The sequence below is a fragment of the Labrus mixtus genome, chromosome 8 (genome assembly GCF_963584025.1).
Source record: "Labrus mixtus chromosome 8, fLabMix1.1, whole genome shotgun sequence".
Classification (NCBI taxonomy): domain Eukaryota; kingdom Metazoa; phylum Chordata; class Actinopteri; order Labriformes; family Labridae; genus Labrus; species Labrus mixtus.
The window spans coordinates 7,460,799-7,488,478 of record NC_083619.1 but is presented as its reverse complement, the minus strand read 5'-3'; the positions used below and the strand labels follow the sequence as shown (position 1 = coordinate 7,488,478).

General features: G+C 39.9%; 1 protein-coding gene across 1 annotated transcript in view; it reads left to right on the top strand.

The window, feature by feature from the left end:
- The window catches only part of rem2 (RAS (RAD and GEM)-like GTP binding 2), a 41,999-nt gene extending 19,614 nt beyond the window's left edge, over nucleotides 1–22,385 (top strand). The window contains exon 5 of the mRNA XM_061044001.1: nucleotides 18,923–22,385. Coding sequence (XP_060899984.1) covers nucleotides 18,923–19,251 — 329 coding nt within the window. The 3' untranslated portion in view covers nucleotides 19,252–22,385. The remainder of the gene's footprint in view (nucleotides 1–18,922) is intronic.
- Nucleotides 22,386–27,680: the final 5,295 nt, after the last annotated feature.

Below are 27,680 nucleotides of genomic sequence, written 5' to 3'. Positions count from 1 at the left end.
AGAGAGGAGAGGTATGAGCTGCCAGCACTTGTGAAAGAAGGTGTTGCCAGATCTCGCATGAAAAGATATACTTGTGTTGCCAGATCTGGTCTCAGAGAAGCAGACAGTGTTTGGAGGATATGTGGGAAGTGAAAAATGGGTCCCACATCGACATGGGTAACTTTGTGAAGAAGCAATCGGTCATAATGTGTGCCCACATTCACTGTTCCCGTTTGAGTGAATGGACTCAGGACGTGCAGCTTAGCACCAAATGGGCACAACACAGTCACAGGAAATTACTTTTTGAACCGCCTCTGACCTAAGCCAACCTTTCTCTCGCGGTGAAGACTGACTTCATTTTGTGGAGTTACAAGCCGTGTGGGAAGAAAGATCCCTGTTCACTGAGAGCACGTACGCTGATTGATTTTCCCTTCTGTGTGGCGGCTCATCGTTCAGCTGCTCTTTGTTGTATTTGGGGAAATTTACACTTAAGCAGACCCAGACAAAATCATTACCCGGGGAACTTTGTTGTTCAGCAGACACAGTGGTTAGTCCTCCTAAAAGCCCTTTCTTTTGAAGCTAGACAGAGAAACTGGCATCAAGTAAAAGACTTCCCATTAAAACTGTAACCTTTGAGATTGTAACAACGTCAAACAATGATTGCGATGAGGGACAGAAGAATCTAGGTCATCATTACTTGATCTTTACTGCATATCCATGCTCCCTGTAAAAGTTGTGTTTACAAATATTTTGGGTTGTAATCTCTGCTGTCTGAAGATTTGAGTCTGAAGAGAATCAGGTCCAATCCGTCCTGCTGTTATTATGTCCATGCTTCCCTCTGTTGTCAAGCTGCAATGTTTGGCTATTGAAGTGAGCTTATGCAAAATGTGTTTACTGAGGCCTGCATAAAGGAAAAGAAAATGCATTGGCTATTGGATTGTATTTTCATTTTTTTAAATGAAGGAAAACACAAGATTCTGATTTCTATACTTCCAAAAAACTTAAAAACTTAAAACTTCAAGTGGCAACATAGCAAACATGTACTCCTGAAAATTTCTTGAAAACTTAAAGGGATACTTCAACGGTTGAAACATGAATCTGTATTGACATTGGGTAATATATGTAGTAGAAATGTGAAATACATTTTGAAGTTGGTGCCTTCCTGGCCGAGAAAAGGCAGAAAGTGTCTTTTTGGCTCATGTGGATGAAATACAACTCCGAGAATGCACAGCTCCGCCCCAGCTCATCGTCTTTCACCCCCTCTAACCAAGAATTCTAAGAAATACAGAGCTTTCCCGTCTCAGGGGAAAATGAGAATGGGATGCACAACCATCCGGGCAGCAGTAACTCAGTCTGTAGGAACTTCGGTTGGGAACCGGAGGGTCGCCGGTTCAAGTCCCAGTGCAGACCAAGTATGGAAGTTGGTCTGGTAGCTGGAGAGGTGCCAGATCACCTCCTGAGCACTGCCGAGGTGCATCTGAGCAAGGCACCAAACCCCCTCCCCACCACCAGCTCAGGAGCGCCTCCTGTGGGCCACAGTGCATGTTCACAGGATCCTGTTTGTGCATGTGTGTATATACTTGTGTATGTTGCATGACTTACAGAGTGTAAAAACAGAAATTTCCCCTTGCGGGGATCAATAAAAGTAAATCTTAAATCATTTAAAAATACCACCAGGTTTCTAAGGATACAAAGCTTAATGCAAATGGATGAAGTATCCCTTTAAGGACAGCATGCTCGACATTTTCCTGAGTCGCCCTTTCTCACATGTCCCTCACAGTGGGAGATTTGGCCTGTTGCACGGGGGTCTTTGGAGGCAATACTTGAAAAATGACGCTGTGGAAGTCCAAGTGTAGTATTTACAATGTATCAAGACTGCAGCTCAAGTAACAGAGTCAGACGCTCTGATGACGGTTCTTGCCTTCATATCAGTGCTACGTGTAATCAGATATAGTCATGATATAGACAAAAAAGCAGAGAACACACTGGGGAACATAAAAGAGTAGCTTCATTTTGTGCACAATGATCGCCCCCGTCCCTTACTGGGTCACGTAATGTAAATGATCCCCGCCCATTCCTTAATATTACTAGCTGCATTTAGACATCAGCTCACCAGACTTCTTGTGAAGATTTTACGAGGGCTGGTTATATAAAAGTTCTGTGGTAAAATATTCACATTTACACATACAGGCTGCAGCTCACCCCAAGAAAAGCTTTGCACATGTGTATGGAGGTCTCATGGAAGCAATTATTTTGGGCTACAGACAAAAGACATCCTTCCACAGAAATGAAGATTATAATGATGCAATTTTCTGCAGTTCTACGTTTTCAAAGACTTTGGGGGGCATTATATAAAAACCTCAATAAATCCGCCTCTTGAAGTTCAGTAATCTCTCACTTTAAAGTGTTGAGATAGATCTCTCCATGCGTCTTCTCAATGCCTTAAATCTACAGATGCTGTTCACTATGGAGCATTGAGGTTCATAACAAATCATAAGGGCTGAACTCATCATTGTAGTCTGTACGCTGGAGCTGGCCGGCCTGCATGGACCTTCTGTCCACTAAATAATCGGCTTGTCCCTATTTATTTGTAATACTTAACTTGCTTCCCTCATACTTGTACAAACTTTTTTGGAAATGTTGGAAGATACAGTCACAAAGCTTGTTATCTGTTTTCAAAATGCATCTAGGAGTTGGAAAAAGGAGTTTCAGGTGCCTTGCTCCTGCTACAGGAGGATTTGGTTTAAGTATACACTAAAATATCTAAATTAACTACACTCGTCTTATACATATATTTGTTTGTTGATTACTTACATCATCTCTAATATTTCCAGCAGTTATTTAAGCCAGAGAAATCCCTAATTTCATAGTTGTAGCAGCCCCTGTCTATGATGGCACAACGTCTTTATTGTTGCCATGGAAACATGGAATGTTATGTCAATATCTGCTGCATAAGGAAGCGTGAGCTGCTACTGAAAGCTGCCGTACTGTTGCTGTTCTGCTGTGATAAAAACGTCATTTAAATTATACTTGGAAACATCGTCTGTAAACATATTCTCTTCCTCAGGTCGCTTTCGCCCGTTTGTCTTGATTACTGTCAACTCCGAGTTCATTTTCATCAGGGGTTGGGGGCTTCTTTTGTTGTTGTTTTGACTAAAAGCCCCCTGGCGGAAGAATTTACATACGTGTGAATTTAAAATGTACTGCTGCCTGGCATGGTCAGGACACTCTTGTGAAAAAGATTCCTAATCTCAATGAGCTTTCCCTCAATAAATAAGTAAATATAGAAATGAAACAAAAAGTGAAAATGATTCGCTTCAACAATAAATTCCACTTTTTCTAAAAATGAAAAGCCAAAACTTTGTTCTGCGTCACTCAAATATTCAAAGTGTTTTGAATTAAATTGACATTAAGAGACTAACTCCACGTCCACTGTGACATTTGGGTGAATCAGATAAAAAGCCGCAGGTGAAAGCAACCTGCCAACCAGGTAATAGCTGTATTTCAAACAGGATGCATTTGAAGCAGCATGAAAACAGATGAGACTGAGCTCACATCACATCCCAGCGTCTGCTGCAGCTGCCAATAAAAACTCACTCGGAGTAAAGTAACCTACTTTACAAACCCCCCTGAAAGATCCATGAACACCACAAGCCCCAGTACAGTGAACCTTTAAGGGATAAACACAATGTGCACTGGGGCTATATCTTACAGCAGAAAGCATTCTTCTTCTGAGATTTAATGTACGGTGTTTTTATTGGATAGGACAGCTGAAGAGAGACAGGAAGTGTTGGGAGAAGTGAGTGGGGGGATTACATGCAGCAAAGGGCAGAGGGCAGATTTGATCCCACGGCCGCTGCGACAAGGAATATAGCCTCTGTACATGGGGCGCGTGACATAACCACTAGGCCCCCGGGGGATTTAATGTTTTTAACTTAACATTTTTACTCATTCAGATAAATTTAATCTACTGATCACTTTAGTTACACTCCGTTAATCTGTGACCTTCACCTCCTCCAGCAGCCATGTCTATCAGTGTGTCGATGTTCCACCTTCAGATGAAAACAGAACATTTTTAGGACAAACTTGCACCATGATCAAAGAGGATGTGCGGCTTTTTGAGGGGATAATTCATAAGCAAATTCAAATAATACATTTGCCTCATAACATAAACTGATCATGTCTGCCAATCATATGAAATAAAGGTGTTAAATAAAACACAAGCAAACAAAAAATTCATATAATGTTACAAAAAACTGCTGGCAAAAGTGCCCCAACCTTGGATGAGCTCAATGCCCGTGTCTAAGGCTTCTTCAACTGGGATTTCTTTGTTTAAATTGGGTCAACTGGAAACATTAAAAAGTCAGACAGTGACTGAAATGTCAGCGAATACGTTTACAGTTGTTATACAGTCAGCCTGTCAACCTCTCACCATTGTGAGATCCATTGTTGCAAATACAACAAAGAATATCCAGTGGTAAACCGTTATTATCATAATAACAAACCGCATTACATGTGTGCATAAGAAAAAGAAGCTTGACAAGCATAGCAAAAGGAACAAAGGAAGGTTGAGTTTATAGCACATGGTTGTATGTGTCTGACAAAGGATAAAACAGATAACAGATTTGAAATGCTCTCACTTGATCACTTCCTTCTAAAATCCTTCCAAGCAAGTCTCCAATAGACAATCTGTAATGAGAAACGCCATGTGTAGTTAGAAAGACCTGACAAATATTGATGCGTTTCTCTACCTGCGTTAATGGATAAGAGTGCCTCGATGCCCAAATATGTAAATGCAGTTGATAGGCACACAATAGCCTCTTGAAAACAACAATGAGCTTTGTGCAGGTACTCATCTATTCCTACTCTAAAACCTATTTTCCAGACTTTCTTTGTCTCAGCTCATCCTCCTCACCGCCCGAGTATTACACCATAAATCTTCCTCCAAGCAGACATGATCTCCATTAGAAAAACTCTTGCGGGATCCATCTTTGATCAGCCAAATCAATCTCTGACTGTTTGCAGTATCCAGGGATGAATGCTTTGTTTGCAAACTCATTATGTGGGAATAAAGTTCGATCATCCATTATGGCTGTAAAGGGCCCGGAAACACACACTATTCTTTTTTTATCTTTATCGTCCTATAATAAAAGTTCCCCTGGGTGTAATTAGGCTTTTTTTTCCACACTGATGCACAGAGAAGGTAAACAATTCAAGCAAAGAAAACAGATCTACTAATTGATCAAAGTTATAAATCCTGAACGCAAATTGATTACTTTTAACTCCTTGTGCAGACATTTACGGCTAAAGCTCGAGCTTTTTTTTTGGAGTGATTTGCTGAGATCATCTGAAAATGGAAGGAAACAGGAAAGCTTATTTGGGTCTGAAGTAATATCAATAAGTCTCTCAGTTGGTGGTTCAGTCCATCAGTTTGGTTCAGACTAAAACATCTCTTTGAATATCATTACGGATGAATCCTTTCAAAGAGGATTTGGGTGACCTAAAATAATATTTTGTATGTTTTGAATTTAAAGCTCCTGTAAGAACAACACTCTCTGATGATAATGGTGACCCCTGTGGACAGAGGTGGTAGCTCACATCCTTTTGCTGTACACTTGCAAGTCGTGTTTTTTAACAAAACAATCTCATCCTGCCTTCTGTTACCACTCAAACATCACTCATTATGGAACATGTAATAGTAGCTGTTTGAACTGGGTTTTAGACTTTTAAACTTTATTGTCCCCATGGGGAAATTCTTTTTCACAGCACCGTTACTGTCATAACAGACAATTCCCACCAAAGAACATACAACACAGAGTTTAACACAAACAGAGTGAGACAACAACCATGAGTTCCCCCTCTGGCCTGTTCAGCGAGGCCTTTTATTCAGGGCAGCCATAACAGCAAGGATCAGGCTCCTCCCGAGGCCAGCCTTTCTGCACCTCATTTCTCTGTACCTCCGTCCTGAGGGAAGTGGGGTTGAGGTGAGTGTTCTGTTGGGTGTGTGATGTTCTGTTCTATGGAGGTTGCAATGTGTGTGATGGCCCTGTTATTGAGTTCTGTAAGGTTGGGTGTGAGGAGACCAATTATTCTGGGGGCAGTGTTTGTGATGCATGTGAGTTTGGCCTTGTTTTTTAGATATTTTTTTTTTACAGATAACATGTTAAAGAATCAGGTGGAACAGTACATTAGGATGGGCTGAATCATGCTCTGATATAGCAGCAGGAGGAGATGGGGGGCGACATAGAGTCCTTTTCAGTTTTACCGATGGCTGACAGTCTTTGATGGCTCTTTTTTTGGATGTCAATTGTTGTTCAATCACTTTGGTTGACACCTACCCAACAACGGTTTCAGACATGAATTATAACTATATAGAAATGATCAATCTTGTTGCTGATGGTTTGGTTGCCTCAGTAGGTCATATAGAGGCATCAGTTATACTTTAGTCTGTTTTGAAACCAGTGAAAATCTCCACACATGAGCTTTAAAGTAAGTGGTCTGACACATTTTACACAGTTCATAAGCAAACTTTATTTTTCCTCTGATTTGTTTATGCCTTATGGGAGCTTTTTATGCCTTTACTGAGAGGACAGGACGGTGGATAGAGTGGTAAACAGGAATGTAAGAGTGAGAGAGGACATACAGTGATACTGTGATGTTTTAATGAGTGGAAGAGCCTCTCTGCTGATTCAGCTGAGTTTTTATATAAGCTATGATGATAACAGTGTCTTTCCCAAATGTCTCTCCTCCAGTCATTTTGTCTCTTGGGCCTACATTAACTGATACTGTAACTTACAGATGGGCTGCAAACCTCATAAAACACAGACACAGATGTTCATTAGAAAACAGAGCATTGGCTCCACAGCATCAGAGATCAACAGAAGCTAGCTTTGACTGGGCTCGTTCCTCACCGTTACTCTCTGTTTGCTTTTTAATGGGAGTCTTACAAAAGCTCTTAAACCCCCCCATCTTCTCCATCCCTGCTACACAACACAACATTTCCTTACTCTCCCACGTGTGCTAAGAGCCATTACGCATTATGTATATGACACAGGGGTTTTATGCCCAGAAGCCATTGTAAAAATATGTGTTTGATAGCATCATAAAAAGAGTAAAAAGAATAAAAAGTGTGAAAGTTATTACTCTGATAATAAAAGTCTATATCTCAATTAATTTTTTACATGTTGCCTGATTCCTCTTCAGTACAACCCTTGTCTTTAGTGATGTCTTAGTCGCTTTTATAGCAGCAACGGCTGGTCTATATTTATGGGTTTAATTAACTGACATGTCCTATCAAATGTTTATAGTTAAAATTAATTAAATATGAAAAATAGCCTCTAAGATGGTCATAAACACAAAGTGCCTGGAAAAGAACAAACCACGATGATCCACAGAGTCAAAGCTGCAGCCAAAGTCTCCCGTGTTCAGCGCCGTGTCCAGAGGTGATACCTCAAAAATCCTCAAACTGATTGGTAATTTGCTCTGTTAGAGGCGGGACTTATGTTCAAACCAACTGTTAGGTATTGAGGATTTTAGTGTTTTTCTTAACATATCAATGTAGCACATTCTCTTTTGTTTTTTACTTTAAATAAATACAAATGTTGCACATCGGTTTCATGAGACGGGTGTATGGGCTTTGCAGGAGTTACCTTGCACTTTTATAAGTACTTTAAAATTGTGACTTATAAATCTATCTACTTTTTGTGTAATACCATGTATAACCTCTTGTTATCAATGTAGATATTGTTGGTGAGGTTAGAAAGAGTAAATTATTTATATTTAATTGTGGCTGTTTTTGCACACATCACACTTCAGGCCATCCCTGCACAAGTTAGTGTCAAAAAGGTCTGGACACGCCCCTGCCCCTGTTGTAAAGTGATGAAAATGAATGCTTTCAGATTTTTTTTTTTTTCATATGGATACATGTGTGAGAGGTGTATTTGATACTTGATGTCAGAGATTTGCATACGGCTGAATATTTTTGTGGTCATATGTAAATAATATAACAATTTGAATGCAAATGAATTAATCATGTGGATCTCAGCGCTCACTTCACTCTTTTTATTTTTTGGCAGCGAGCAACATTGGAGGCAGGTCTTGGCGAAACAAAACCACTGAAGAAGAAACACACTTCGCACTAAATCCATTTAGCAATGCTTGAAATCCACAGAACAGACCACAGGCGGGTTATAATTTTCTGGACTTTATGAGGAAATATTTTATGCATCACTGGCAGGCTGTCCCATTGTGTGAATTTCATCCGTTTCAGAGAGGGTGCAGAGTGGCTGCAGCTGGAAGGGAGGTAACACTGACAGTCTGCATAGTTTGACCTTGATTTGAACTCGTGTGCTCAGTTTATGGTGTATAAGTTCAAAGCTTCACAGTCATCCCTTGCAATTTCGTCAGTCGTCACAGCACCTGTCGTTTTTTTTTATGTGTCCTCTGTCACATACATCAAATATACAGACTCACATTGTGCTGCTCTTGCAAACATCACCTCTTTTTTTCTGTCTCATTCTCTGGAGGGGCTCCATCTCTCGGTCCCTCTGCTCCTCTGTTTTCTTTTCCCTTTTTTTCTCCAAATGGGACATCTCTGTCTAGATTATCTCCCTCTTACAGGCTGCTTCTACTATCTTTATGCATGTTTGTATTCACCATACATGCACACACACACACACACACACACACACACACACACACACACACACACACACACACACACACACACACAGACTCATAGAAGGTTCAAACAAGCAGACACACAGCCGCATCTCTCTCCATCTTCTGTGCCGGATGTTTCAAAGCGAGGAGCGAGGAGAGGAGGAGTGACAGAGGGAAGGACGAATGTATGACAAAAGTGTGTGTATGAGAAGGGAGTTTCAGTATGAAGAGATGTGTGGAAGTCTTTGTGTGTGTGTGTGTGTGTGTGTGTGTGTGTGTGTGTGTGTGTGTGTGTATCGGGTGAGAGTAGGGCTTGTTTTGTTGTCCTTGAAAGAACCACTTCGAGTTTCTAGACCTTCAGTCGGAGGATATTTTTCAAAGACAGACGCTATATAGCTGGTGGTAGCAGTTTTTTCAACCTTGTTTCATATGCAGACTATGTCTCCATATCTTTCCTCTTTCCATCAAAAGAAGTTATTCTTTGGCCGTTTAATGAGAGACGATCCTTCCTCCCTCATTTTGTCTAATACTGCCCTTTAATGGCAAGTCAGAAATGACCTGCCTACACCTCTGGAGAGGCTGAAATGGTCTTATCTGTAATGTATGGAAATTGTCAGTGACCAGAGGTGAATTTAACTTTCAGGTATAATGAAAGTCGATGTTATGACTCCTTACAAGAATCAGTCAAAGAAATGGAGCCTTCATTCAAAAAAAAAAAAAATCTTTAGTTGTAAAGCATTTACAGTAGAGTCAAGTGACTTCCTTTGAATGTGAAATAAGAACCCAGTCTCTGCTGCTCGACTCTGCTTTTACTTTTATTCATTCCTTAGACATAGACTGTATGAGATGGATCCACTGCTCTCACTAAACCCCCGTAGCAAAGAAGCTAGGCTAGAGTCGAAAGAAGTGGGGGTTTGCAAGTCATTGAGAAACATTACAAATAAAACAAAAAAATAAATAAAGATTACATTGAATCATTTGTTTTAGCGCTTACAAAAGCTATATTATGATCTTTCTAAATCATTATGATGTTAGCATCAGTACTACCAGAACTTAAGTTTAATATGTCTGTATGAGTATAAATCAATCAATGTGTTGTCATCATGGCTGTCGCTCACAACAGTTATCAGCCAGCAGCATTCAAACAGTATGGCTGCTCTTTTTGACACATATTTTCAAAATCTGTTCTTTTGTGAAGGAGGCTTATAAAGTAATCGGATTTGTTTGATGTCTTCCACTCACATCACTAATGATATGAACGAGAGAAAAGTTGGAAGGAAAAAGCTGCCGACCTCCAGCTGACAGATTTTTTTTAATGAGTGAGTGTGTGTGTGTATGTGTGTGTGTGTGTATGTGTATGTGTATGTGTGTGTGTGTGTGTGTGTGTGTGTGTGTGTGTGTGTGTGTGTGTGTGTGTGTGTGTGTGTGTGTGTGTGTGTGTGTGTATGTGTGTGTGTGTGTGTGTGTGTGTGTGTGTGTGTGTGTGTGTGTGCGTGATGGAGAGAGAGCGAGAGCATTTTTGACCGTGTTTGTTTTTGAGCAGTGCATAAAAGATGACTGAGTTAGACATTTATCTGACTTTAACTTCAGTCTACGGCAGTTTTCAAAGGAAAATGTATTCACAGCTATCAACGCTCTGACCCTTAGGCGCTCATGCCATGCTTGACGATTGGCTCATACAATGTGAGCACATAATTCTATTTTTATGTGGGCGTCGTAAAGCATTCACTTGTACAGTGTGGCCGACATTCCCTCATGACATTTATACAGTCGCCTGAACCTTGCCTGTCAAGCTTTAGCTCTCTGAGGGACTAGAGGGCCCTGACCGTTCCCCTCTGCATTCATACAACCGTACAGCACTGCCTTAGTCCTCTAACTAGTTCATAAGCATGCTGAGATGAACGAAATACAATCTTAGTAAGTTAGTGATGGACAGACAAAGCTTTTTTTCACACCTCTAAAACACGGTTTCAGTAGCTCCAGGGATACCACATTGATGTGACAAGAAGAAAGACAAGACAAGACAAGTCAAAACAAAAATCCTCTCATGGCATTTAACATCAGAGCCTGCAGGTCCAGACCCGATAAATCCTCCATGAGCAACAATCCTTTTTGTGCAACAAGTTATATTAACTACAAAAGGTATTGTGTGCAGCTTTGATGATATTTTTGTTTACTTCTATTTCTGGGTCTGCAAAGCTGTCTCGGGCTTTTAGCAGACAATATAACTCCATTTAGTAAACCCGCCTTTAAACTCAATCTGCAGATACTGGGTTTTATAATAATATATGATATATGACCTCTTAAAGGAAAAATGGTGATGCATTCTGAAAAGCCATTTAGAAATTAAATTAAAAAATAAATGTAGCACAAAAAAAAAAAAGAAATCAGCCGTGGTACCTTAAATAACAGTCTGCCATAGTCTGATGTTGTGTGGCCTAATCCTACAAGGAATCATTTTATTTTAAGAATCTACTACGTGATTACATTCACTATGTTGTGATTAAATGTGATAACATTGAGACTGAGAGAAATAATCTGGTCAGTGGAGGGTGCTAAAAAAATAAAACGAGTGTCTGTGCTTATTGTGTTGAAGCTTAGAATCCCAAATTAGGGATTTTTATTTTTGTTTGTTTTTGTGAGTTAAACAGAGGCAGCAAGTGTGAAATGTGCGCACATCGGTGCCTGCACACGCTGTCGACTCGGGGTTCACTCACAGCTCTGGTTTACACTTAATAACACAAGTGGAAAGAAGGGAGAGAGAGGGGGGGGGGTGGAGAGAGTGGTGAGGACTGAATAATGAGAGATGCCTACACTCAGCACATTCTCCCTTGATAAAATAAATAAATAAAAGAAATAACACGGGGACAGAGATGTGGTCAGCGATATGGAAATGCCTGTCCCTGTTCCTGAGGCGACTGACAAGGCTGTTGGTGTGTTCTTTCTGAAAAGACCACATGTTTTCCTGCTGATATGTCAGTCTGACAGACAAGAAACACACAGAGGGAGAAACACTGGCTCCAGAACCCGAGGCCTGCTGCAGGAGTCATGAAGTCTATTTACGGCATGTACAGTGACACTTTTATTCTGCTATCTCTCACCTTCCCCCCCTTCTACACCTCTCTCTCTACATCCTTAACACACACACACACACGCACACTGAGGGGCTATTAATCTATAGCCCAATAAGGCCATAGTGTGGGTCTTTTAATATGCACTCAGCTAAGTTTGCTTAGTCGACATTTTATCCTGCAGTCCGTCCATCTGTCTCTTCCTCTCCTCCTTGTTCATTTCATCAGCCATCCGGCCTGTCATCCCCTCTCAGCATCACCTTCCTAACTCCCAGTGACTCGCATGTTTTTGCCCCTTCATCAAAATGCCTCTCTCACTTGTCTCCCTTGTTTCCTTCCTCCGTGTCAGCACACAGGTGGAGACCCTTGGGAGGCCCCGCCTCGTTCCTATTCCTCTTATCTTTTCTTCTCTCGTCTTGTCTGTTCCTCTTTTGTGTTTTCTCATCTCGTCTCACATTTTTCTTTTCCCTTTTTTTATCTACTCCGCTTGTTTCCCGACCCCTTACTTTGTCTGAAGACTTTTTCTTGCCTGGTGATGTCACTCTCAGGGTGGGAAGTTTACGCAGCGTCTTGTAAAGTTGAAATTAAAATGGCTAAATGGACAGGAAGCCTTATTTTTGCAATGGCACTTTCCTTCAGACAAGTCTACAAATGGGCTGATGGATACTAAAAGAGATACTTGATCATGATTTGATCTCATATCCATGACAGCTTGTTTCAAAAGGAAGGTGAACCATAGGGGGTTTCCTGCTTTCTGTTGGACAGGAAGGTGCCAAACACTGATAATGAGCTTGTGCTAGCGTGCGGTAGCTTGCATTGTAGCTACAATCAGTACACATTAACCAGCAGTACGTGTGTGCGCTGTGAATGTTGTGTTTACAAGCTGCAACAAACATTTCTACTGACTTCACCTTCAAGCTTTTTCCTCCCCCTCCCCCTCTATCCTTTCTTCTTCTGTTGTTCTTGTTTCTTTCCTCACGAGCTCTCCTCCATCTCCTTGTTTCATCTTGTATTCTGGTTTCTCTCCTTTTGATATCTCTTTCTTCACCCTGTCCTTGATTCTCTTTTGTCTTATCTCTTTTCTTTTTGACTTTCTCTCTTCTGATGATTGTTCCCTCTTCCTCCGCACCCTCTCAAAGTCATCTTTGTATCCCTCTCCTTGTCTCCTTCACTCTTTTCCTCATTTCTCAATTGCTTCCTTCTCTTTTTTTTTTTTCTTAGTTTCATCTTCTGTTCTCTCCTTGCCTCTTCTCCGTTCTGGTTCTCCTTATATCACCTTTACCTCAGCTTCCACCGATCTGCTTGTAACCTTGCCTTATTTCCTTCCCACTTGTCCCCAGTAGTCTTGTTTTGTCTCCTTTCCAATTCAATTTCTCAAACGCTCTTCTAAGAGGTTAAAAACACTCAGTTCAATTCAATCAGAGCTGGTAGGTATTAGGATAAGCCTTGCTGATCTCGTTTGGGATTTGTCTTTTTTCCTCCACTCTTACCTCAGCGACTATGAGGTGACAGTGCTTTGGGTCGACAGCTGCTGTGCGGTCGGATTATAACGTCCAAAGCAGACCTAGTTCTGTTTTTTTTATTGTTATACCTGTGACACTCTGCTGTTCTCACTTCATGTTCATGCTGTGTGAACGCAGCAGCACTAAATAACACTATGACAGGTTAAATAGTAATTACAGTAACAGTACAGAATATGAACAGGGTTGACATAATGAGACGAGAGTATTTAGTAGATCATCTTAGGGTACAGTAGTCACTTCTCAAACTCTTTACTTTTAACTGTATTGCATGGTCTCCATGAGCAGATAGATTGTGCCATGTTAACATCGATCTCCTTTAAAATGAGCAAACTCAATCCATTCATAAAGCTTGGCAGCTGAAGAATCATTGAGTTTGAAAGGTCAATAAATGTTAGTTAGCTTTATGAATGTGAACAAAGGTGTATAACTTGCCTAAAAGCGTCACTGTTGCTGTGGTATATTACCACTACATGTTGAAACAGGGAGATATGAAGTTGTGTCTGAGGATGAAAGAACCTGTGAAAACTGTGAGCTGAAGGAAGAGAACAATGAAATACATTTTATTATCTACTGTCCCCTGTATCACAACCTACGAGAACTATTGTTTCAAAAAGTTCATGTTCCTGACTTAGACATGATTCATATGGAGAACGGTCCTTTAATGGAACATCTCCTTGATAATGTTTTTGCTTTGTCTGAATATTTATCTACAACATGGGGTAAGAGGAGAAAGGTTTCCTTTAACAGATACATTTCCCAGACTCTATTTATTATGTGATGTGTTTGGGTTTACAAACTGGACTATATCCAAACTGTATGGAAGTGATGAACTAAGATGACATTGATTCATTTCATTTGCATTTATTTTACCGTTAGTTTAATTTATAAAGTAAACAAAACACAACAATCAGATTTAAATCAGAGTTGTCTGCACGGTGTATAGCCTTCCTCCCCTCTGCGCGTTTGGCATGTGGCCGCATGCACTCGCAGCTGCAGGAGGAAAGAGGATGAACGAAAGGGCATCGTTATCGCTATCTCTCTAACTCTTTCTTCACCAAAGACATCTGTTTGTTGGGTCAGTCTGTGCACAAACAAGACATTTCTTATTTAAAAAAAAGTGAACTTTCTCTGTAGAGGGCAAAACAGCAGGGGCTCAAGCCCCCTTTTTGTCTATGTGTTCATGTGCCTGGTCTTATCTTATATGACATGTGTGTCATATCTGAACAGTGCACGCAGACTCACAGGAGCCTCACAGGTTTTTAACAGATCTGTTATATGGATGAAGAAATGAACAAGAAGATCCCTGGTCTATTAATAGCATCATCCTGTGCACCGCTCGATCATTTAACCCAGTTAGTGGAAAAGGTCGAACACTTTACATTTGACATTTAAGGTAATTGTTCTAATGTTTAGTATTGCCTTTGGGACCCCCGTCATTGTCAGTTTTGCCATTTTGATTTGTAAACAGAAAACAACAAAATAAGAATACATGTTGACAGGTCATGGTACAAACATTTAGTCTCTTCAGTTGTTTTTTGGGGGGGTAAATTTGATTTAAAATCACAATGTGGGTGTTGCCTGATTTTATAAAGTTATCAAATTAATTAATGAATATGCTTAATGTTCTGTTTTTACACTTGATGGTTGCAAGTTTATGATTTGAGTTTTATTCAGTACTTGCAGGGAAATCTTGTGTACTTCATCAGTGGTTTATAAACAGAAGTCCTTGTATTTCTGTCTTTCTGCTGCTGCCAAGTTTGATGAAGTTATTATGAATCAGTCAACCTTAAAAGCTTTTTTCTGCACTCAGCTGCTCAAGAGCTCTTAAGATACCATCCCTGAACAGAGAAGTGGCAATGAAGAGAAAGAGTGAGGTTCAGTCAAAAGAAGGAAATGCTGTCTGAGCCCAGCTTGAACCTGTTTGCAGCAGAATGATCTGTATCTGTCAGCCTTCCTTATCACACCAGCCTGTTGACCAGTAAACAGCGGGGGCTTTAGCTGAGATGCTGAGCCCTGCCAACATCACATATAGACACCTGAATACATCCAGGAGAGTCACACTGAGACAGAAACCATTTTCCTGTCTGAGATTTGAGCTCACACAGCTCATCTCGTGGCAACATTAACCCCCTCCTGCCAGCACTGTCTCTATCAGCCTCTTTAAGATTCATTATAACTGATGATCAGACAGATTTGCTAAAGGAATGTGATGAACGATGATTTCAGAAATATTTCAATACAACAAGGGCCTGTGTCCACTAAGGCTGATCTTTTTTTTCGCGCTGGCAACGCCAGTTTTCAATACAAAACCAACGCAGCTCAGCTTAACAGTGTTTAGCGTCCTGAGCGCGAAAACACCCTATACATGCATCAGCAGTTTTTATGTCCAGATTCAAAGCTTCTCAGTTGAAAACAGTTCAATTTTCAAACACAAACGTGCTCATCAATGTCACCTCCCCCTCGCTGACCAATCAGAATCCAGAAGACCCACCACCTGCTTCTTTAATTCAGTTGTGTGGGGTCCTTTAGGTTCCCAGTGTGGTATATAATGGCATGGAAACACTTTGAACATGCTAATGTATTTGAGACGGCATCACCTGGAGCTGCACAATCACAGAAGCTATAAGCTAAAGAAAGAAAGTGTGCAACAACTCTGGACGTGAAAGCAGAGAGGGTCACACGCTGAAGCTGATAATAGAGCGCCACAGGAATGAGTCCTAAAACCCGGAAGTAAGTTAGCATTTGAGCGCCATGGGGTCTAACGTCTAAAAGTCAACGGGGATTTTGAATGGGTTTGTGGTTAGACGGCTGAAATAAAGTCTGTGGTTAACACAAGCTTAAGAGATGTTGGCGTTTTGTTAGACCACATAAACTACGTTAGGTAATACCCCCACTTGTGAATTTTGAAGTTTTTACGTCTTTAAAAAGGTGGTATCTAACAAGTGGCTAAATGTGACTACAGCGGTTGTCGAGGACATTAAATGTCATCACGCCGGACACAGAGGCCGGGAACTCTCTCACTAGTCGGAGATGTCTCATGTAGGTTTAATCTTTAGGTTAAGGTGAATATTAGGTTAGTAAACAATTTATTAAGCTACGCGGATTAGTTTATCTGAGATCGTCTGAAGCATAACGGTAGTGATGTCACAATCATCCGACCGTGGTGTAGTTCGCTTGTAGCTTTTTACTTCTGTCGCCCGCATTAACGCTTCAAACATCATAAAAATGGTGTTCATCTGTGAAGATTATCCTGCTGAACAAAACGCCTACGCTTCAGAAACCTGTGTTTGCCACAGAGTTTATTTTCTGCAATGATCCAAAATCCAATGCAAAAATCCCATAGGTGAATTCTCGTTAGACCCCATGGCGATGCTACTTCCGGGTTGGCCTACAAAAATACGTCATATGGTTTGTTCTCAATAGGTAGGTAACACTAGATATCCAGTAGTATAGGATCCCGGATCACTGCAGTTTGGTGTCAGTTTCCCCTCTGATCATGCTTCATCCTTTAGCTTCTATTAACCACGATACGATATTCCCCCACTGTCATCGTCTTCTTTGGCCGATTACCTTGTGTTCACATTACCCTTGTTTATGATACAAGTCACCGTGGGGGTCGTGAAGTAGTGATACGATCAATCAACTTGCTTGTCAAATCTGTTTGGAGCACTGTATTTATTTCAAAGGAGTCAGGGTGACAATATATTGATTTCTTGTGTCACCCCTGATATAAATCTTTGTGTTTTCTGATCTGAGGATCAACACTAACAGCAGAATTACTTGCTCTCTGCTGAAAGAGCTTGGTTTCTTCTTCTCTGTACTTTAAATGAATAATTTCTGAGCTGGTCTCTTTGCTAGAAGAACTGCTTTGATTTTAATGAATGCTGAAATCGGGACAGAAATATTTTAAAAACCAACCCAAAAATGGAATACTTTCATATGTGTGTAAATTATATTCATCCATTTGATATGATATCACAACATGCATTAACTCTTTAAAACATTCATTGATTCAGTGGTGCAGCTGCCATGCAAAGTAGCAACTGAACCTGTCCATCATCTCACATTCATTCATGAATGATGATGATGCCTTTGGGAGCAGTTTGAGGGTTCAGTTTCTCACCCATGGATCATTAACATGAACCGCAGGGGCCAGGGATAAGCCAATACTGCTCTGCTTCTCCAAAGATCCCTCTGTGCCGTTAAGTTCAAGAACATTACCTTAAGTTAAGAGACCGGCAGGTTGAATGCCTCTCTAGAGGAAGACAGGGTTTGTATGTTGTGCGAGTTAGGTGAAGTGAGAATCATTTTCTGTGTTACTGTCCCATCTATGATGATATAAGGGATGTACATTTTAGAAAAATGTCTTCCATTAACGTTGATTTCTTCTGGTGAGATGATTATGAAAAGCTTGAGTTGTGCTTTAGAAGAGGAATCTTTTTTTGTAGCAGATTTTTTTCTACAAAGCCCGCTGGGAGAAAAGACATAATACACGATTCAAGACTGAGCTATGAAAGGAGCATTCAACTTTGTAATATTAGGAAGTCTTGAACCACTCGGCTGAATTTCTGGTGTCTTATAAACCTATGAGGATTTGACACGTGTGTATGCCACATACATACCAAAAAAATTAACTTCTTAGCAACTTATAGGCTTTTTTTGTCTCTAACACTCCTGGACTGTTTTGATCAGCAGGCGGACTTTTATTGGTTATTGTTGAGATTGATACAGTATGTTGAAATGCAAGCTCACAGTTACTGTTATTACTTTCTCTGATGCTCTTAACGTATACCTTATAAACACAATTTTCACAAAACAATCCAATCTCAAGTTTGATACACTATTGTTTTGTTGTTGCTTTCAACAAAGACCCACAGTCTGACTCTTTACTGGTGGTTGCTCTTTAAACATATTTACATGTAGACAGATTTAGCTTTTATGACAACTGATCGAAGTCTGTCTGATAACTAAAGCCTGTTAAGGTATGAATCTGCACAATAAAAACTAAAGGGTTATCTTAATTGTGATCACGATTACAAAGGATATACAGATCAACAAATAATGTAAATGGTTTAGTTTCAGTCCAGGCCTAGTGTGTATTTGTATCCTTTGTGATCAATCACAATCCCTCATAACTGTTTCTTTTTTACTTTACTTTTCTCACTACCATGACTATAGGTATTTTTATACCTATTTATGTTTGCACCTTATTCTTATGTAAATACTTGCTGCTGTTTTTTATCCTAGCACTATAACTAGCCAACTGCAACAAAATGTTGTTGTTATCTGCACTGTAAGGTACAATTTGAATGACAGTAAAGAAAGTCTAAGTCTAAGTATCACAAGATCACAAAGGCGCTCTAGCAGAGCACTCTTTCTTTCCCACTAAGTGAGATGTTTCGATTGACTCCATTTGTCACCATTTTGTTACGAAGAGGAGACAAACTAACCTTTAGGAGACTAATACAGTAGAGACTTTCAAACAGTTGTGTGTGAGCTGTGGATGCTGAAGTCTGATGTTGTGAAGATGCACATTACACAGCTGCAGACTGCAGATGGTTGCTAGTTTTATAATCTTATACTTAAATTTCAAACTGCTCACTTTAATTGCTTTTTGCATCTGCCAGTGTGTAAAGCTTTGATTATTTAAAACATTTGATTAAAACCCTTACCTCCTCTTTCCACCAGAGGCCCAATCCAGCGCCAACATGTTCGACTGCGTCTACTTGGAGCTTTCCGCCTCCCTCGACCACGGCACCAACGAGCTGTTAGAGGCCGCTATTCGGACAGCAAGAGGCGAGTGTGTGGGCCCCGGCTGGACGGATGGCGACCCTGGCGCAGCGCGCAGGGAGAGCCTGACCAGCCGTGCGAAAAGATTCCTGGCAGGGCTTGTACCTCGCTCCTATGGTCGAGACCGGGACAGAGATCGAGGCCGCTATCGAGAAATGAGCCGCCACCGGGGCAGCAAGATCCTCCGCCAGAAGTCCCGCTCCTGCCACGACCTCAGTGCACTGTGACACACATGAACACACATGGGCAGAGGGGAAAAACTCCCACACATGTACACACACATTGGAGTGAAGGATGTTGGGGAGGGGGAGGTGTAAAAGGTAGATGAGCAGGAGAAGGAAAAATGGAAGCCAGCAGGGGACAAGAGGAAGATGATGGAGAAATTTAGCAATGGCAGATAAAGGTCAAGTCGGGCGAAAAAGGGAAAGAGATTGGCAGAAAAAGCCAAAATCCCCCTAAACCACAGCAGTGAGCCTTTATCTTCCTCCTAACAGTGAAACCAATTTGAGAGAGATTAAGGCCAGGTTTGAGAGAAAACAGAGAAATAGATAAGGACGTGAGCCGCTTGGGTTAAGCCATGAGGACTGATTACTTGATGAGTGCGGCAGAAAGAAAATTAATTATTTTTACACAGCAGCTTGTTTTCCTTTGAAGACACACTCAGGTGGGAAGCTGCAATACTGTTATCAAATGAAAAATGTTGTATCAGTATTATTCCAGTTTGCAAATCTTAAAAATATAAGGAATCCGGCACACCATAGCATTGTGCTGCTTCAAAATTGAAAAACAACGGGCCAATGAGTTGGGAGAAATCCAGTGGAACCTCATATCATCATTTTAGAGAAAACAGCATAATTAATAACCAATTAGGTATGGTTGACAATGGCTAATGTTAGCATTGAGCTATTTTAGCAGTGTTCCAATATGACAGAATACCAAATAAAACTTGAAATTCCTAGTTTAATGGTAATTTCAACTTAAACATTTCAGAAAGCATAGCTGGTGTCTTTAGGTAATAAAGAAACATACAAGTGTATTTTCTATCTAAAGAATAATTTTAGCTAAGAAATATCAGGATGCTATGCTAGCTTCTTTGTAATTGTTCCAACTAGGATATGAAATTGGTTACTTTGCCTTTAGTTTATTCAGCATATTGAAAAATAAAGCTTTTTCTAGCTGAACAGTAATGTCTGCTAAGGAAGTGCCACAATGCTAACGCTAGTTGCTGTTGAATGGCTCCTGGTTATTCAGTGTGTTATTTTACCTTGAAATATGGCCCAGCGTCCCTTTGGATTTTGATCAAATCTATTTTCATTTTTTTGACACATGAACATTTCCAGCTAAACAGAAATGTTAGCCTGGAGGTTGCTAAAGTTAGCTCCTGTCTAACATATTTAACGGGTCGTGAAACATGTTGTTGTTGGACCATTGGCCCGCTGTGTTGACTTTTGTATATGCCAACTTTATGGTAGGGAGTGATACAATGCTAACATTAGCTGCAGTTTTACAAGATCAAACAGATTATAAAACTAGTTTTACCTTGACATATGGCCTAACAGGCTGCTGGGCTTCATATATCAAGGCATGAATTCCTAGCAAAAAAGTCATGTAAGCTAGGTGTTTTTCAAATGCTATTGCTAGCACTGTCTTAAGTTGCCTAATAGGTTTTAAAATATGTGCTCTTACCTTGAAATTTGGGAGAATGTTCCTCTAGATTTTCACTTTCCACCATATTTTTTAGTTGCTGATAAACTGAAAAAGGGTGAAATTATACCAATTTGTCAGAACTTAAGTTTGTATAACATGCAGCTGTAGGATAATTTAAAAGCATTTAGCTGTCCTACCTGAGGGTTAACTTTTAACAAAAATGGCTGCCTTGTGTGTATGGTGACTTAGGCCATGTTTACACGAAAAAAGATCCTCTGGAAACTTGTTTTCCTTTTTTTTTTATTCTACTTTCAGGCGACAATACTTGATAACAACCGCCTTGTGCACGGGATCTCGAAAATTAAAAGAACGCTGTAGTATAAATGCTAGGCCAGTAGTTGGTGGTGTGACCTTGTAATTCAACAACATGCACATGCAGACAAATATTTGTGTGGACAGACAATGGGGAGGGGATGTTACTACAAGTGGCCCTAAACAGGAAAGAGAGTCGATTTCAAATAAACTGGGAGTGAGCAGCACAAACAGAACTCAGGAGTCTGTCTTTGTTGAAGCTGTCCATCTACACATGTGGAACCGCAATGTACATGTGTGTAAGGCCACCATTTTCAAGAAGGAACAGCATTTTATCAGTCTGAAATGGTGCCGTTTTTAAAACTTTGCACTCTTGGATCTGTTTTCAAAACCTTCAGTTTTCTGGCACACAAAACTCATTCCAACCCCCCTCCCACTGTCATGTAGACGATCAGCCAAAACGCAACTAAATTTTGCTGTTTTCTGATGAAAAAGTTGTTGTGTAAACAGGGCCTAAGTGACAGAAGAATCAGATTATGATGCTAGGAGGGGGAAGGGGCTCACAGACAAAGACACACCCAAGTAGCACGCACTGATTATGTAGAGAATGATAGCAATCTAATGTACACCTATTGTAAACCCTGTTTTATAGCATGCAGAGTAGACATGATCCTGTAGGTTTTTACAGTAGGCTACGTGACACTGGACTGACTGTACCCCAGTGGCTAATAGCTAATGCACAATCTAGCTAGTATCTCTAGCAATGCCATCTCAAAGGCAAAACCCTTTATTTATTAAAAAAAAAAACTCCTTCTCTTTGCCTTTTCTAAGACACATTCTTTACACCTAATACACCTTTTGTGTCATGTACTGATCTGAAGACGTGTTTGGTGACACCTATCGGTATACATTCATGTGTGATTTTTATACAAGAATAAAAAACATCAACGCCCAAGCCATATTTCCGCTGAATGCACCCTGAGTGAACAGCACAAAGAACCCTTTACTGAGGATGAGGAGCGTAAGGAAACAGGTCAAAACGGCTCCAAGGACAAAGACGTCAGCAAGGATGACTGAACTTTTGTTCCACAGAAGCTGAGTCACTGAACCTTGGATGTTCTTGAAGCACAGGAGGACAGACAAGAGAAAACCTAATCTACCTGTGGCTGATTGATGTCTTCATTCATCTCCTTTTACCCACTGGTGTTATTGCGTGTGCTGAGATTTCATTCTGTGGGGGCTGCCCACACAGGTGACCCAAAAGAGGACGTTCTGGAAACGCTGCTTGGATTGCTTCGAGCATGGCAGCGGCTCAGACACATGCTCACTCGTTTGTCACCGTCTACTAAGCACTCTCTTCTTTCCACTGAGAATAAATTAAGTTTTGTTTTGACATCCTGAATGAGTCTCATGTCCTTTTTTTATGACAATGATAAGAAAAAAATGTCTCATTACAGTGTTTTTTTGTGGTAGAGGGGTAGTAAATGAGGTCATGAGATGACTCACAGGACAGACTGAGACGGTCTCCTAGGGGAGTTGGTCCATTTAGGCTATAAGCAGCTAAAAAAAGGTTCTCTGTCCACACTCTGCGGCTGAAACAAAACCTCAGGTTGGAAATAGATTGTTAAAGAGTAAGTGAGGTAGAAAATATTAGAATGCTGATATGCTATGAGTATCACAATATTATGCCAGGTGATACTGCAGTAATTATTTAAACCTGTACACTTTATAAATAGAAGTTCACATGGAAATAATGTATTTTACATATTAAGGCAAAGAATGATCTGCACGAAAAGTAGCCCAATGTGTGTTACATGGACTGACAAAAACCACAACAGTTCAAACTTTTATCATTACTGTTTTTTTAACGCAGATTCTGTGTGTACATTTGGATTTTCTCTACACTTTTATATTACATGTCCTTGTTTGAAATATTGTAGTACATTAAGAACAATACTGTACAGGGACAGAGAAGGAAATATGAAATGTCGAGATTTCAGGATACACACTGATCAGAAGCAATTTGGGAGCTCTCTCTTATTACCTGCTCAATCATGAGAATGTCTAAACCAATATGCATCATTCATTACGATGGTTGTTACAGCACCAGCTGCCATTCCTTCATACAAATGGCTGGTATGCCCCCAAAAGCCCCTTACTTAGTAATGGCAGTGTTTATATGGTGGAAGTACGAATAAGATTTATAGTATTTCAGGGCTCTAATGGAAATTGTTTTTATATGTTATTTCAAAAGTAGTCAATAATAATTCCTTAAATATTATATTTATTGTGCCAAAGAATGAAAGTTATATAAACAAAATGATATATTTTTATTTTAAACACAGTATTAGTTTGAACTGTCATGTGTCACATCAATCACATCATGTTCTGGTTTTAGGATGTTTTCTTGAGCGTCAAGACAATTTGATATTGAATGTAATAAATTGTGGATGTGAAGTTGAAATAGCTGAGAAACAGCCAAAAAAATAAATTCAGTATGAGCAGGAATGATTGACATAAATATGGACAACACGTCTCAGTCTCCTCCTGTTGAACTAATGTGAAGCCAACAACAGCCCTACAATGGGCACAGATATATTGTGCTGGTGATGTAATTTGGTGCTAAAACAGGCTCAGATTGGAACTGAAGCACATTTAACTTCCCGATAAAACATCAAAGATCCCACAGGTTGGTAGTAGCAGAGCAGATTCTTGTTTTGGTTTGAAGCAGACACTCAAGTTTATGGAAAGTTCAATGACTGTTTTGTTATTTTTTGTTACATTTTATTCTACCTTTACTCTTCCTATCTGCTTATCCAGTCGAGAACTCTGCATGAGCTGTATTTGTCTACAGCAGTAGTTCTCAGCTGGTGGGTCGGGACCCAAAAGTGGGAAGTGAACTGTTGTCGGGAGGTCGTGAATGTGTGGCTGGAAAATAAATTGTGTCAAAAGGTTTACAATCACTGTTTTAACATGTTTGTTTTGTTCAGTCTCTTTGATCTTTACATGTTTCATACCGTCTGAGATCCAAATTACACAAACTTTTCATTAAATAATTTGATTTCACACTAAGGAGTTGGTGGTGAGTCCTGAGGCCAGACCAGTTAAGAACCATTGATCTACAGAGATGTCAATCATGACGTTTAATCTGCTCTTTTTAACATCCAATAATAATTAAACTCTGTTTGTACATATGCTCCTCTATAAACTGGCATGTTGACTGTTTTTACATATCCATATCTCAATAAAGTAATAATAATAATAATAATAAAAACACTCAGAAAAAGAAATGACTGGTCATTTATCAACAGAATCTGTGTTTCACAAACATGTATTTGACTGGTATGGTAGTTTGATCCATGTCTCATCTGTTAACATGGAGGAGGCGGGGTTTATGGCCTACAAATATTTTGGCTTCATTTTCATGCAACTGTTTCTCAGTCCATCTTTATATACTATCTGTGGTAAAAAAAAAAATATGTTTAATACATGTTTTAAACCCTTGTAAGTCTTTGTGCTTTTTTGTGGATATTAGCCAACAGTTGCATTAGCAGTAGATCTCATGAAGTGTTTTTCAGATATAAGGTTGCTATTTAGTAAACCTGACATGCTGTTTTTAAATCTTCCTATAGGCTTCTTTTTTTCTACCAAAATATTCAAGTTGCTGATGTGGTACTTGGCAAAAATATTAAATAACATGGGGAACATTAATTGGAAAGTTTTTGGTAGTTTGTGAATTGGCTCATTGCTTTGAGGCAGCATTGGGAAGTTAGATTAGCAGCCACTTTCATTTGTGCAATATCCTGCTGAAGGAAGGGGATGCGCTGGAAGGCATATTTATGGTTCAGGCTCATCTTTTTAAGTTCACTTTAGACTGATACAGGAAATGGACACAAGAACATCTATTTATCAGGTAAAACTGACTATTAAAAGAACCATGAGGGTTCTGATGATGCAAATATTTGGTGCTGATTATACAGATTTATTCAGAAAACATCTGGAATCTAAAGTACATAATAGATGGACTTTTTTTTCAGGCAAGGGATAAGAGAGCTGATGCTTTCTGAAACTCTCAGTTTGATGTTAAAGTAAACTAAAACGCAATGTTGCTCCTTTTGTTACCTGTTTCCCCAATATTGTTAACAGTTCAGACTGCCATCAATACATTTATTTTGGAGCTTTCTGTTTTAGTGAGTCATAACAAAAGGAGTTTAGAAATGATCAACTGAGCATGCTGTGAACATTTCAAAGGGGCTGTGTATTCATTAGAAAATATTTTCTGTGAAATAAATGTTTCATGATTCTCAGTAATAAGGAAAATTTTGTTTCAAAAATATGATGCCTACTTTTACATTTTTTAAACATGTTGTGTGCTGCAGGCAGGTCAACACATGTGGTGTGTGGGAGAAGTGCTGAAACTACGTAGCTTTCTGATGGAAAAGCAAAGTGCAGAGAGTTTTCTCAATAAAGGGTACATTGACCCAAACCTTGTTTATTTTCTTAAAATAAGCTGAATGACATTTTACAAATGACCCCATCTGAAGCAATGGATAACCCATAGACTGTAAATAATAGTGGACAAAGCCTGAGTGACGTCACCCATTGGTTCCTACAGGGGGGTGATGGCTGTCACCATGCTGGAAATGCTGTCTCAACCCAACTTTTAGTCAACCTAATGACAGACTAAGAGGCGGAGCTGAGCTGTGTTTTAAGCCTCCTGACCGACTGCTACACAACACCTGCCTGCCAATCAGGTCATACACATGTCTAACTATCCATCAGAACATCAAAACGGATGATTAATAAACCCCCTCTGTACAGTATGTGCCAACAAAAACAATAACTAATCAGACCAAAATCGTTTATTCAACCAGGCCGTAAACATGTTAATTTCTGCTGTCAAATGAGCATATTTGAATGGGGTGTGTATGTGACTTCTGGGTCTTTTTGAGCCAGCCTCAAGTGGACACTCGAGGATCTGCAGTTTTTTGCACTTCTGTGTTGGCTTCATTTTAACAGCAGAGGTTGTCTGCTTGGGTATGCCTAGCTCTCGTGCTGGCACTTCGACCAGTTTCTCCTTAAAGGGGCCACGCTGATAGGAATATACTTATATATTGATCAGCATATACAAATATACTTACCAGTGATAAGTACACCTCATACTGTGCAAGCACACTCTAAATATACCAAACTATCCCTTTAAAGCTATGCATCTATAGCAGCTGTGTACAAACAAAAAACATTATAGATACATTGGCATCACTTCTAAAGCTAAACACAAGAGACCATATAGGGTAAAAAATGTGGAGCTGTGACTCATGATGTCTTTGAACACTGCTGGATCTGTCATGTAGTCTGTTCCTAAAATGAGACTCTGTTTTGATGTTTCATTGAAAGGTTGAGAGTGGGAAGTGAAAGTGTTGATTCAGACAAATTATCATCTTCACTGCTTTAAAAATCACTTCATGTCTGTCCTATTGCACAGTTAAACTCTATTAGACAATAATTGAATTTGGAAGTGATTGAAATCAAACAGTAGTTGTTGTCTAACCGTGGCTAATAGGTCTTGTTATGTGTTTGCTTAATGTCCTTCTGGAATTTTCTCACTTCGTTGTCTTTTCAGTTGCTGATCGATCTGGAAGTAGTAAACGATAGTGATTTGTCAGATTCCCCGTGTTAATATCACTTCCAAACCTCAAACACAGAGTTAATACATTATTACAGCATTTGAACTTCCCACCATGAGCATGACATCTAGTAAGTAATTGGCTGCCATTTGATTATTGTGACTAGGAAACTTCCAGATAACAATGAAAGCTGTGGTCATCGGAAATTAAAGCTGGCATGGATTATTATTATCTTGATGATTTTGCATGATTTATAGATTCATAGATAGGCTGAAGAGCACAACAAGATGATTTAAAAATACTAAAAGTCTCATTTTGGATACAGTTGTCCACTTTTAGACATTACACTATGTTGAACAATATGTAAGCACTGAGTCCCACAGCTAATGATACAATTGTGGATTGATTCCCAATCGCTAAACAGGTGAGTTACAAATTTCTAACCCTGCAACTAAGAGTCAATTTAGTTCACTGGCTGCTGATTCCAAAAAAAATGGCGAAAAACATGTGTCAGTTTTCCCTCCATTTCCTCCTCCCCACTTTTCGCTGGTGTAGAGAAGTGCCTCGGGCTAAAAAAGCGAGAGCACTGTTCCCTGCAGCCAATCACATTGGATCACATCAAAAAAGCTGCGGTGTTCAGCTCCTGATGCTGCTACAGTAACTATCTGAAGTGGATAAATGGGTGGACTCTTGAAAGGGAGGCAAACTGAGGAAGAGACAGAGGGGTAGAGGAGAGAGAAGGAGGGAGACGGGGTTGGAGAGATGCTTTGAGGAGTAATGGTTGCTTGGAGACTGTTGTCAAGGAGACCATGAGTCCTAGAGTCCTTTGGCATCTCAAATGTCTCCTATTGATGTAGATTTTCAGAAAAAGGGAGGTTTTAGGTTTGCTTTTTTTTGTCCCCAGTAGGAGAAAGAGACAAATGGTGATGTAAGACAGATAGAAGGTGAACTCTTCAAACAGAGACAGGCCTGGTTTTGTACAATGTGTCTTTCTGAACAGAGAATGACACATAGATGATTTTATCACATATAAAGGATTTTATCACACTTAAACAGGTCCGATAACTCAG